The sequence below is a fragment of the Garra rufa genome, chromosome 16 (genome assembly GCF_049309525.1).
Source record: "Garra rufa chromosome 16, GarRuf1.0, whole genome shotgun sequence".
In the NCBI taxonomy this organism is placed as follows: domain Eukaryota; kingdom Metazoa; phylum Chordata; class Actinopteri; order Cypriniformes; family Cyprinidae; genus Garra; species Garra rufa.
Genome location: NC_133376.1, coordinates 14,937,917 through 14,952,232, shown reverse-complemented (window position 1 = coordinate 14,952,232; position 14,316 = coordinate 14,937,917). Strand labels below are relative to the sequence as shown.

General features: G+C 36.4%; 1 protein-coding gene across 1 annotated transcript in view; it reads left to right on the top strand.

Annotated features, from left to right (window-relative positions):
- gabra2b (gamma-aminobutyric acid type A receptor subunit alpha2b) overlaps window positions 1-14,316 on the top strand; it is a 190,211-nt gene that overhangs the window by 97,324 nt on the left and 78,571 nt on the right. Inside the window, exon 8 of the mRNA XM_073820198.1 lies at window positions 2,983-3,135. Within this exon, the coding sequence (XP_073676299.1) occupies window positions 2,983-3,135 (153 nt within the window). The remainder of the gene's footprint in view (window positions 1-2,982; window positions 3,136-14,316) is intronic.

Below are 14,316 nucleotides of genomic sequence, written 5' to 3'. Positions count from 1 at the left end.
ACAACTCAGACCCGCTCAAGTCGACACCCCCAACATCAGACGCCTGATGACGTTTGAGCAAAACAGCGGGATAACAGACACCTGCTGCCCTCCTGCACCCTAACCGGGTCCGTCTGAAACGTTCTTTACGCTACAAAATCTTTATGACAATTCCCTGCGAACCCTGGAACTACCTGCCCTCTCACAAGTGAGAGTCCAACCAGCGATTCCAGACTGCAGGGACCACAGATACTAGATAACAACCACCTGACACAGACCAACTTGGGTCAGGATGACAAGTGACAGTGCCTCGACACCTGCTGCACAAGCTCGAGGACCTATACCTTGCCACTGTCTACATTATCACACCTGATAACGTCGACCACGGCACCACAGCCACTCCTTGAAGCACCAACCTCCAGAGAGCCACCTCTCTCTTCCAGCCGTGAGTGCCGGGTGCATGTCTGATTGTTCCGCACCTTTGACGTCGCTCGCTGTTGTCTGTTGGATGGACAACAACGTTCGAAAGAGGGGATATGTAGTGTCTGGACCAATCAAACACACAATTGTTCATTAGAAGAATCAAACAATCACAGACCCCCCTTTACCCAGTCCCCAACTGTAGGCGCCGGCAAGTCTCAGATGGCCCACAAGGCCCCCGGTTGCTATAGTGACCAGGACACCTCTGCCAGACCTCTGGTCACTATCCAACTCATCCCCCACCATCAAGATAAGACTCTTACAGGAATGCAGGGAGATACACTTTCCTTATTCAGACATACAGTCCCACATACAGTTATATAGAAATGTACACGTATCAATGTGTTACCTTTTCTTATATTGTTGTTTCTGTTATGTATGTCGGCCTCAAACATTAATCCGCAATAGGTGAATTATTGTACATGCTAAGACTCTCACATTTAGAATCACTCAGTCAACCGAGAAGATACATAGATCATGTTTGGTGTCTATGAGCGGCATTTATTATCCCCTAAATGTTAATGTTTGTGGCATCTTAATAACTCTTTGCTTTATAGCTATAATTGAACTTTTGGAAGTTTTGTGGCAAAACAACCAATCAGCTTCCACATGCGAAACACCATCGTGGAAGACAAAGACTTTCAATCTTCCCTCCAAAACTCAGATCAACCGGATTGGACAAGGTCCAACTGTGGGCGTGAACGACCTACAGGTTTATAAGCCTTCTCTCTCTTACTCTCACTCTCTTCTCTTCCCTTCTGGACTCGAACACACGTCACCCACACCTCCCCCCAGATCCATCACCTAGCATTGGAGATGAGGCCTGCAATCAAAGCCATGCGGCCTACAAACCCTTCTTCAAGGCCATGCGGTCTAAAGGAACTCTCAAGGAACTGAAAAGGACTTTCTGAACTGAACACATACGGAACTAATGCACAACAACAAGAGCTTGCAAGTATCCGTTCTTTCTAAAAACGTAGATAGCTGCGTTTTATGAAAAACGATTTCAGGTTGTTCAGAACCGTTTCATTCTTGTCCCATGCAACTCACTTTCTGTCTCTCTTTCTTAAACTCTCTCTCTCTCTCTCTCTCTCTCTCTCTCTCTCTTACTCTCTCTCTCACGCGTTCTCTGTCTATTTGTGTTTTATGTATGTTTGTCTATGTGCGATCGTTTGTAAGTAGAATAGTTTAATAAACAACCATATTTTCACATATAATGATTCTCTGTGCTGAATGCTTACATTACAATAGTCACTTAAACTGTTTCGATCTCATATTGCTACCTTAAGCCCTATTCTGTTCAATTGTTTTAACTCCGTTCTGATTAGTAAAATACGTTGCCGTGACGACGAGCCAACGTCAGAGTAATGGGTATCACTGAAGAATTTGCTGGACAAAGAAACAAGTCGATATCATTATTACTGTTACTGATCAGAAACTGGAAATTGCGTATATTTAATGACGATTATTATACACAATTTCCTGTGAGTTAAACTACTTTCCCTGACTGAAATGTATGTTTTAAATAACTCATTTCATCCAATTCATTGGTCAAAAGGACCTGGTGGAGATTTGCAGTGCACAGGTGATGAGAGAAACATAGTCTCATACTTGTACACACATATTGATCAATTTGAAATTCTTTGAGCTAACAAAATTCCTACAAATAGTTTTTTTTTTTTTTAACTTAACAACATTGCTTCTGGCCTCTATCAGTAACATTGCTTCCTCCAGTGAAAAAGTCCATCCCCTGTTGTCCTCTCACATCAAAATCCACTGATGTATCAGTTTAGAACTGTTTTAGCTTGTAAACAGAGCTTGATCTGTGCATACCTCTCTTCTGATTCAGATTAAACAACTTTTTCAGTGGAGAATGCAATATTTTGACTCATATTTTAGCTGGAAGCAATGGTTTGAAGTAAAAAAAAAAAAAAAACATTTTAATGATGGTTTTGTTTCTCACAAACATGCAGTTATTCTCTTCACAAGACAAAAATCAATCGATTGCTTGGAGTTACGTGGATTACTTGTGGATTATTGTAATGTTTTTTTCAGCCGTTTGGACTCTCATTCTGACGGCACCCATTCACTGCAGTGGATACACTGGTGACCAAGTGATGATAAATTTTTCCAAATCTGTTCATGAAGAAATAAACTAATCTCATCTTGGATGATCTGAGGATGAGAATTTTTTCATTTTGGAGTGAACTGTTCTTAATGGGTGCGATATCGTTTTAAAACTATCATTTCATGTAAATTTATGCTATTTAATTTTATCAAAATGTGTCTAGGCTCCTAGACAAACATCTAAATTTTCCACTGAGGTAAAAGTTGTCAGAAGTTACTAAGCTTGTATGTCTAACTTGAATCACTTACTTGTGCATTAATGTTGCGTTTATATTACGATTTGAACCATGTATTATGTATCCGAAAGATCCCTGCCAGCTGGTGTTATTTACTCAACAAAGCCAATTTTTAGTCTTATTTTGGACTGTTTCCCATAACTCTCTTATTTCCTCACAGGTGAGTACACTGTGATGACGGCCCACTTTCACCTGAAGAGGAAGATCGGTTATTTTGTGATTCAGACTTACTTGCCATGCATCATGACCGTCATCCTGTCCCAGGTGTCTTTCTGGCTAAACCGAGAGTCTGTTCCAGCCCGGACTGTTTTTGGTGAGTTTAACCACTGAGTGAATCTCAAACTTAATCACAAACTTCAAAGTGATCTGGGGTTTTGAAATATTTCAATCTTTGGATACTACTTCAAAGAAGTGAAATATGACACCATATTAGTACTGCAAAGACGAAAGTAAAAACACAGTCGAGAGCATAATTAATTTTGACAACTTTAAAAAGACCTCAGTGAGTATGCAGTTCTTCTTTAGTTTTACGGCAATTCATGTGGCTCAATTAAAGTCTATTTTTGTGTGTATTGTTGAAATTCAAATGTGAGGTGTTTTATTATCATGGAAGCACTGTATTAACCAGAAACCATCTTCTTGAGTGTGTTTATCGTTGCTTGAAATTCAAAAGTGAGCTGTTTAAATATCATGATAGCACTGTAATAACCAGAAATCATCTTTATGCTGTATGTTGAGGTTTAAATATAATGGTTTATTACAAATGGAAACTTTCAACTCAGTCACTGCTGGCAAACTGATTTTCTGACTTTGGCAGGTTTTTATGGCGCACTATTGGCCTCCAGCCGAAGTGATGCAGAAAATCTGCATAAATTAATTTACTGTGACAGATTAATGGAGGACTAAGGTCACTCTGAACTAAATAATGAAGTGAAGGTTTGATCTTAGATTAAAATTGACATGGCTGAGATCGAGTCTTGATTTACAATTCTAATAATAGATATATGTGATGTGTGTAGTGTGTGTCTATAAAATTTATGTATGTCAAGAAATATTCATTGGTGCAGAAAAATCCCAGTTACCATAGTTACCCATTCGTTTCTAAGGGGAATACCGAAGATGTTTTGGCTATCTGTAAAAAGTAAAACATGCAGCAAAAAAATCATTTCACTTTTCTGGAATAAAATAATAATAAACAAAGAGTTCTTTAAATCCCAAACATTGATTCCTGGCCCATTTACAGGTTAAATAAGTAAAAACTGTGAAGGGAAAAACAACAACATTTTGTTTCCCCAGACAAGAGAACCTTTTAGTGAAAAGTTTTTAAAAGTAACATTTATCTTAGTGTGAAGAACTTTTAAAAAATCTGAAGAACCTGTCACCACTATAAAGAACTTTTTATGGAATGGAAAAGCTCCATAAATGTTAATTGTTCTTAAGGAATCATAGATTAGAAAGAACCTTTATTTTATTTATTAATATTTATTATAGGAGAGCTATGCCCCCTTTTTTACAAGATGTAATATAAGTCTTATATGTCCCCAGAATGTGTCTGTGAAGTCTGAGCTCAAAATACTCCACAAATCATTGATTATATCATTTTGAATATGCCTATTTTGAGTGGAAGCAGAATCACGCTGCTTTCATGCATGTCTCTTTAAATGCGGCGGGATTTATTTAAATGATATTCTAATGGGCTGCGTTGTGACATCATAGCATCCGGAAAACAAATGCTGTAGTCCAAAGGAGCCGTTCGCCATTGTTCTTGAAAAGGGATTTTTTTTTTAAAACTAAATATCTCCCTTTGGAGTGGACTTTGAGATTTTGTACCTTTGAAGATGTTTTTATGCCCAAACATATACACACTGGCTAAATTTCAAAAAGTGAAAGCATAATAGGACCCCTTTAAGGCCATATTAGTTCAAACTTCTGATATACGGTTTTCTGAGCACACACATCCGAAGAACACGCACAGAAAGCGGCTGTCACACGACATGTGAGTGCTAAACTAAGTAGTAAACTCTCTTTCATGTTTTATTGCGCTTAAACTGTCAAATACACAAAAGTTTGTTAAAAACACATATGACTTACAACAATAGTCGGTTATGTCTGTGAGGATTAACAGCTGAGAAAGAAATTGCATGTTTATATTAGCTCTGTGTGACAGCAAATCAAACTTTTACCATAGCATTAGAACTAGTACACCATTGTCGCTTGCGAAAACAAAATGGCGGTGCCATGGTTGAAAACATGCAGATTAAGGGGCAGTATCTGAGTGGCTCGTTTTTCTTTTACATGCTTGCAGTGAAAGCCTTACCAAAACAGTTACTAGGTTGTCCTTTTTCCTGTTTTCTGGGTTGGTAGATGCACCGGGGACCCAATTATTGCACTTAAACACGGAAAAAGTCTGATTTTCATGATATGCCACACTTAAAAGGATCTTAGGTGAACCAAAAGCATTTTTTTCTAGGGCATCATTGCAAAAACACCCTTTTGAAACCTGTTTTCAAGAGTGTAGAAATGCATGGGGATACTGTAATCAGTTTGTTTTCCCCCACATGTACATTTGTGACCCTGGACCACAAAACCAGTCTTAAGTCGCTGGGGTATATTTGTAGCAATAGCCAAAAATACATTGCATGGGTCAAAATTTTTGATTTTTCTTTTATGCCAAAAATCATTAAGAAATTAAGTAAAGTTCATGTTCCATGAAGATTTTTTGTAAAATTCCTACTGTAAGCATATCAAAATGTAATTTTTGGTTTTGTAATATGCATTGTTAAGAACTTAATTTGGACAACTTTAAAGGTGATTTTCTCAGTCTTTTAGATTTTTTTTGCATCCTCAGATTTCTGATTTCAAATAGATGTATCTCAGTCAAATATTGTCCTATCCTAACAAACCATACATCAATAGAAAGCTTAGTTATTGAGCTTTCACATGATGTATAAATCTCAGTTTTGTCAAATGTAACCTTATGACTGGTTTTGTGGTCCAGGGTCACATTTATCTATCAACACCTGTTTTCAGCAATTTGGCATGTCTTTATAAACAACATGTCGGGCCAAAAGTGGGGTATATTTACATGTAGAGTCCTACAGTAGGATAAACTGGCTATTTAATTCTTCTGAAAGGTGATGGGAAACAGTCATGACTTTTTGGTGGAGCATGTTTTCCAATATAGCAGTACACCTGATTCTAGTTCACTATAGAGTCTCTATGACCTAAATTGGTTATTTTAGGTATTGAAAACATCCAAAATGTCACTGTGCTCCAGGATCAGGACTGAAAAACACTGTTGTAGCTGAAGAGGTGACCTTCAAGCCATAAAATGCACAAGGAGCCCCAGGAGCCCCTGGCTCTGGAGTCCTCTGCCCCAGATTAGAGACTTTAGCGGGGAAGCCGGTCCTTTCTGAGCGTTTCTGTAAGGATTTATGGAGCTCATGTACAGAACAATTCGGTTACCGCGGAGATTCCCTGAGCTCTGTGTTGCTAAGCAGGTAACGTTGAGGAGATGAGCCCTCCTGGCACAGGTTCAGATGTCTTTCTGCCCCTACCGTCTGTCTCTCTGTCTTTTTGCCTGTGTCTTTATTCTCTGTTGGTGTCTTTCTCCCTGGAGTCTTTCTGGCAGTTCTTCAGTTGTCCCAGTCACTCTTTCTGTCTCCTATCTTTCTCGCACCATCCATCTATTATACGAGCCTTTTAAACAACCTGCCATCAGGCAAATGTTCAGAGTTAGGGCTTCCAAAAGAGACCTTGCATTGCCAAATAATAACCCTGAAAATATTAATGCCGTGCATTAATTGTAGAGCATCAGATGAATTTGTAAAAAAGCGCTATGACGCTATTTTATTTTTTTTTTTTTTTACCATGTTGTGGATTGCTTATTAGAGTTTTATAAGGTGTTGAGATATTAAAGTTGAAATGTAGAGAATATCATTAAAATGGAGCTCAGATAAGCATGAAGGCGGTCAAGAGCTACATAATTGAAAAATTGCTCCAGGCTAAATAGCTCCAGAGCGTTATCTAATGTATACTTTATTACGACGCTTGTACGTACATGGCACGGCCATGTGTTTTTTTAGCTTGTTGCGTTAGTAAAGTATTAAAGGATTAGTCCAGCTGAAAATGAAAATTCTGTTCATTTGCTCACCCTCATGTTGTTGAAAAGCCATATGAGTTTCTTTCTACCATGAAACACAAAAGCAGTTACATCTCTGGAATGCCCAGAGTGCTTTTCATAATGGGGACTAGGGCTTTCGAGCTCCGAAAATAACAAAAAAGCACCATAAAATCAGTCCGTATGACTCATGCGGTACATTCTCTAGTCCTCTGATGTGATGCAATACCTTCGTAAAAGAAGCACACCAAAATTACGAGGCCATTTGCAGAAAATCTTGCCATCAGCGACAATGCTCAAATCTTCAAACGCTTTCAGTTCAAATATGGTGTTTAAAAAAAAAACACTGCACCAGGTTTGATGACAGTGATGCCAAATGCCTTGGTTTTCATGTTGTGAATGACAGGTTAGAAGTCTTTTTTGTGAATAAATGCTAAACAAAACTATCATATGACTTTAGAAGACTTAGTGCATGAGTCATGTGGACTAATTCCGTAGTCTTTTTTTTTTTTTTTTTTTTTTCCATTTCAGAGATTGACAGCACATCTATACACATTTTCTTTTGTTAAATGGAAATAAGCAGCCATTCTGCACTACATCTTCTTTTGTGCTTCACAGAAGAAAGAAAGTCATACGGGTTTGGAGCGACGTGTGTGAGTTAATGAGAGATGAATATTAATTTCTTGTGTGAAAATGCGGTCAAATCCTTTAAAGAAATGAAAGCATAGTTAAAAACAGTAGTTTTATAATAGTTTACGTAGAAGAAAAATTTTGTTAAAGTTAATACAACACAAAAAATGTCTCTTACTGAAATATGTAGCAGAAAACCCATGAAAGACACATTGTATGCTTTTGATTGTACTGTAAAAAGTTTGCTGTAAATTTTACAGTAACTTACTGGCAGCTGGATGCCAGTAAGTTACTATAAAAATGTTTACAGTATTATTACTGTAAGTGCATTTACAGTACTAAAAGGCCTTTACTGTAATTTCATTTACAGTATTTTTACTGTAATTTCATTTACAGTGTTTTTATTGTATCTTGAATTACAGTATTTTTACTGTATTTTCAATTACAGTATCAGTACTATAGAGTTTATTTTCATTTATTTTTTTATACATTTTTTGCCTGTAAAAAAAAATCCAATTGTCGTACAGCACTGTAATTCAAGATTTTTACCACCCCGTCCCCAGAAAAATCACAATAACTCATAAGCATTAGTTCTGATAATATTCTTTTTAATTGTTGAACATTTTCTTTTTAAAAGTACAAATTACAAATGTTGACCTCTAGGATACAGCAGAAAAAAGGCATCACCACAGTCCCCTGGAGACTTTGTATCATGGCAAACATACACATACTGAAAAGCAAAAATAAGTAAGTACACTACCAGTCATAAGTTTTTGAACACTAAGATTTTTTTAAAGAATTCTCTTCTGCTTACCAAGCCTGCATTACAGCAAAAGCAGTAAAATTGTGATAACTTATATAAATTAACTGCTATTTGAATATATTTTACAATTTAATTTATTCCTTTGATCAAAGCTGAATTTTCAGCATCATTATTCGTCTTCAGTATCACATGATCCTTCAGAAATCATTCTGGTATGCTGATAAACATATTTTATTTAATTTTTTCAGGATTCTTTGATGAATAGAAATATATTATTTAGCAAGGATTTAAATTGATCAAAAGTGATAATAAAGACATTCATAATGTTACAAACTATTTCTATTTCAGATAAATGCTGTTTATCTGAACTTTCTATTCATCAAAGAAACCTGGGAAAAAAAATCTACTCCACTGTTTTTAGCATTATAATAATTTCAGCAACATCATAATAATAGTTTTTGAGCAGAAAATCAGATTATTAGAATGATTTCTGAAGGAACATGTGACTGCAGTAATGATGCTAAAAATTCAGCTTTGATCACAGGAATAAATGACATTTTAAAATATATTCAAAAAGAAAACAGTTATTTTAAATAATAAAAATGGTTCAAAAGTGTACTGTTTTTGCTGTACTTTGGATCAAATGAATGCAGGCTGAGTGAGCAGAAGAGACCTTCTTTAAAAACATTTAAAATCTTACTGTTCAAAAGCTTTGTCTGGTAGTGTAAATAAAATAAAATCAAAAATGTGTTTGTGTTGTGTTAAATTTTAGTAATTTTGAGTCAAAGTTGACAAGCTCTCTGATGAGAAACGGCAGAATGGGATTTAGGCTTATGCTTGTTGTTTGCACCCTCTTTCCAGAAGTCCATCTGATCTGTGACTGTCAATGCATTTGCTGCCACAAAGGTTGACTGTCTGAACGAACCTACAAGCACAAGAAAAAAAAAGATTTTTTTTCAAAGCAGTGTTTATAGAATTTGCCTCAGCTGTCAAACTTGGTGCTGTATGCATTAAAAAAAAACATTATATACTACATATGAATGCAGTAGTAAGAAAAAACTGAAGAAACTTTTTATTTAATTTTTTTAATAAAAAAATGTATGAATGGGTCAGTAAATCACTGATTCAAGGTGTTTAAAAAAAGGTAAATTCATTCTGTAATGAAACACAGCTATGTGCTGAGATGCACAACATGGCTTTGTTTAGAACCGTTTTTACTAAATGGAGCAAAAAGACAATATTTTCTTCATGATTTAAATCACTTAAGATTACTTCCTTGTTTGTTGAATTTTGTTGCCCTGATACTTAGTAAAGCCTGCCACAGACCATTCTAAATGCTAACCAATCTGTTAAACATTCAAAATGTGTGTTTGTGTGTTTTATAGAAAGTCTGTGCATAGGCCTACTATCTATATTTGTTGCTTTACAGTAACAATAATCTAAATTTGACAGACGGTAAAATTGTGATTTTTATTATGAATTTAAAGGTTATAGTAAGTTAAATACACCTGAAGCAACTGCATTTTGCTGTTTAAATGCTGGTTTAATAAAAAATAATTTTAATGCACATGCAAACTCAATCTTGATGTGACAAGACATGGTAATAAAAAAACATTAGCCCACTTAGCCAACCGCTGTTTGATTCCCAGGGAATAAATACCTTACAAATGTGTACTTTAAATACAATATAACTTGCTTAGGATAAAAGCATCTGAAAAATGCATGAATGTAAATGCAATGTAAAACACAATGTGTTATGGGTTACCTAATTCTGCATGTCTGTAAAATGGACAGCTGGCTGATGATGATTCTGCCCCTGATGGTCAACATCCAGTTAGTGCTTGGAGAAATCTCCGTAACAGACCGTGTCACAACACCCTTTTAGTGTTACTTTAGTTTATGATCAGAAAAGACAACTACTGTACAGTAGTAAAATTTACATTGTTAATAAAATAAACATATATAATATTTATTAGCAAAACTTGCTATATTAATATATTGCTAGCCTTTACTCTCTTTAAAAAGTTAACCCGTTCTGCGAGTTAGTGGAGAACAGCAGACTGTGGCTAATTCGGCTAATTTAGTAACGTTCACATTAGTTAGGTTGATGAAAGCAAAAGCTTAACAGTTACCTGTTGTTTGCACCGCGATGAGGCAATCACCAGAAAAGACTCCAATACACCTCCGATGCAGATGACATGACCACAAGACCACGAACTTGAAAATAAAATACAAAAGATGCACTTAACAGCGGTGTTTCAGTTTTACCTCAGTGTTTCGTGTTAGCGCGCTGTTTATGTCACGTATGTCACTGAATTTAGGGACCGTCTATAAAGTTACATATGACATTGATACACACATTTCTTACTTAAACATCATTTGAAGATAATTACCTTGCTAGCTATAAAGAGGCAGCGTTGAAAAGATATTATGCTGCTCTAACGTTTTAACTTAACGTTAAGTTTGTCAACTTCGGTTTACTGAAATTCATACCAGTTCATGTTATCGTCGATACTATGGCAGTCATTCACAAGAAGAGGATCCAAAATACACCTCCGACGTTACAGACGACATCCAGACCAGAAACTTGAAAATAAAAAACAAAAGAAGGGCTTGAAAATACGGTTTAAAATCTCCACAGAAACAGTGGTTGCCTAAGCAGTGTTTCTCAACTGGTGGGTCGCGACCCAAAAGTGGGTCAAGGGAACATTTTCAGTGGGTCGCGGAGTGTGTGGTCAAAAAAACAACAAAAGTTTAATTTTTATTTTGCTTATACCAGACTTTTATTTTGAAATGCATGCGCAACAACCGTACCGTTTGACAAGTGAAATTTCATTTAATTATAGCAACAAATATGTCGAAGCGCAAGTACGACCCCGAATATGTTAAATGACAGCAATAAAATATTGTTTATTTGTCTTGGTGATTTTCTTATGATTTATCTGTCACTACTTGTGTACGTTAGCAAATAAATACAAATTAATTATAATTCCTAAAATTATATTATAGTTCCTAAAAATTTGGGTCGTGGCTTGATGACCATGTAAAAATGTGGGTCCCATGGCCAAACCAGTTGAGAACCACTGACCTAAAGCACTTTACCTCAGTATTTTACCTCAGTTCGCTGTTAAGTTTGAGTAAGGGCTCGTCAGATGAGCTAACTTGCATTAAAATGCAGCAAAATGTACAAACGTGTTTCTCGGTTTAACTAAAGTTTTTTTTCGACTAATATAGGTCACCTTAACTTACTCACCAGTCCATGTTTTCACCGTTATGGCGGCGCTCCAGCCGTCAGTCAGGAAAAAAAGGCTATACCGACATGAAAAACACAATGAATATTGTTACTTTGCTGTTACCAAGTGAAAACATATTAAAATTGCTCAGTTTTTCATAAATAATAAGAGAAATAATATACTAACCTTTTTGTCAAGTTAATGGTGCAACATTTATCTTTTGTCCTTTTACCGCCACTTTACAGTAGTGGAGAATTACAGTAGTGATCATATATTTTCCCATAATTCTTTGCAGTTTACAGTAAAATACTGTATATACATTTTACAGTATCTTACTGTAGACATTACAGTAAAATACTGTTCAAATTACAAAAATCGGTTACAGTGTGTAATTTTCCATTCGAAGGGCAACAAGAGAAGCAATGTAAGTCTTCACTGCTTTTCCTAGCAATAAGAAAAGGAGCAAAGAATAGGAAGATGCCTGTGGACGAATGAAACTTCCTAAAGACCAGCGTCTTTGTTATCTCCACTTTAGCCCTAATGCCTTTGAGGCTTTTAGTCGACCATAGGTACTGAAAGTGCTTACAAATAGCAGAGACAAGAAAGGCTAGATGCCATCCTGTCAGGATGTAAGCATGCAGACACTTGTCATGACACCACAGCCACTGAACGAGTTTCTCAGTGTGGATTTTACTCGATATTCAGGGACGTTTAAACTCCTTGTGGAGAAAATTGATGTTATGACATTAGGTTTAAGTCTACACATACATCCATTGGCACCTGTAAGCTCTTTCAGTAGCTGTGGTCATCGTATTAGTATTTTTGTCAGAGTTGTGTATTCTGAACTGTGCTGCGTAAAAAAAAAAAAAAAAAAAAAAAATTCACGTCATAATGGTGCCCCCCATAGTCCACTTCAAAAGAATCGGTTGGTTGCTTACACTACAGAAACCGTTGGAAAATTAGGTGATATTAAATGCACATTTTGAGAAAACCAAAGGTTTTTTTTTACCTTGGATGTATGTAAACATATTGTAGGAGATTTCCAAAATGATATTAGGAACATGAAAAATGGCATAATTTGGGGAACTTTAAAAAATGTACTCACTATTAAGCCATCCAAGATGTAAATAAGTTTGTTTCAGAAACAGATTTGAAGAAATGTAGCTCACCAGTGGATCCTCTGAAGTGAATGGGTGCCATAAGAATGAGAGTTTATTAAACGGCTGATGAAAAAAAGAAAGAAAAAAACAAGTAATCGGCATGGCTCCAGTCAATCAGTTAACATCTTGTAAAGTGAAAAGCTGCTTATTTGTAATAAACAAATCCATCATTAAGATGTTCTTAACCATTCTAAACCATTACTTCTCTCCATAATATTGTTTTGCCTGATGAAGAAACTGACACGTGCTGTACACGGTAGATCAATCACAACAGACTGGGCTATCTGACCAAAGTAAGCTCATAGAAAGGAGAAACAGAATTTTTGAATCAAATGAATCATTCGAGAATCGCTGGAAATGAGGTGGTGTAATATTTAAGATGATCTCTAGACAGAAATGCAATATAGTATACATAACTATGTTTTCAGGGGTGTATAAAGACCTTACTTAATGAACCATTATGTTTTTATTACCTTAGAATTATCAGTTTATATCTACATACACCGCGGGTCCCCTCAAATGGAAGTCGCCGTATTGTTTCTACAGTAGCCCTAAACGGACAAACTGCTCTACAGATCGCGTTTCATCGCTGTTATTCTAGCGGAAAAACACGATGAACAAGTAACTGTAATATTCACAATAACATCGTTTTATTGAATTATTAAGTAAATATAATTCCTTAATTTACGTTTTAAAAGAAACCTCATTACTCTTTGCTGTCTAAAACGACGACATCTTAATCCCGTGTGGGTCACCGTAGCTTCTGCAAAGGGAGGGGTGAGCGGTGGAGGGGAGCCGTTGGTTGCAATTCATAACATCACCGCTAGATGCCGCAAAAATCTACACACTGCACCTTTAAATGCATATTTTGAGAAAACAGAAGCGTTGTCTGACCTTGAATGCATGTACACCTAGGAGACTTCCAAAACAATATTAGGAACATGAAAAATGGCATAATTGGGTTCACTTTAACATGAACGCGCTTGACGTCACATCCGCAGACAGCGCGCGAAAAATCCGACCCGACAGAAAATAGGATTACAGGCTGTCAGTATGCTCATCAGGAGATGTTTGAGTCATAAATGGTCAAATAAAAAGGCTATTGTTACGTTTATTTTGGGGAAAAAGTTGCATATAGCCCCTTTAAGATGTTTTTAACTTTGAACCATTGCTTCTATCCATAATATTGCTTTGTCTGATGACTTGCTGGTGAAGAAAATAGCGTCTGGTCTCGCCATATATGATGGTACTTTTTTTAACAGGTTCAGCTGGGTTTATTTGCAGCTTGGTCGATAATGATACTTGATAGAAACTGAAAAATAATTACACAGAATTCAGCCATTCTGCTGGTCGCAATGCCATTTTATAACCTAAATTTAGGATGATGGGTTTTTCAGATAGTGTTTTGCTTTTGTAAAAAGTGCCAACAGAAGCATTTGAAGTCGTTTCAGCCGGTTTGGAGTCTGTTCCTTTCATCTCCCTGAAGTGCTGAAGTGTGTTCCATTACATTTCTCTCCATGCCAAAACTGATACTCCTCCATCCTGCGGTCTAGACTCTGACAGCGTCTCAACGAATGAGATAATTAAA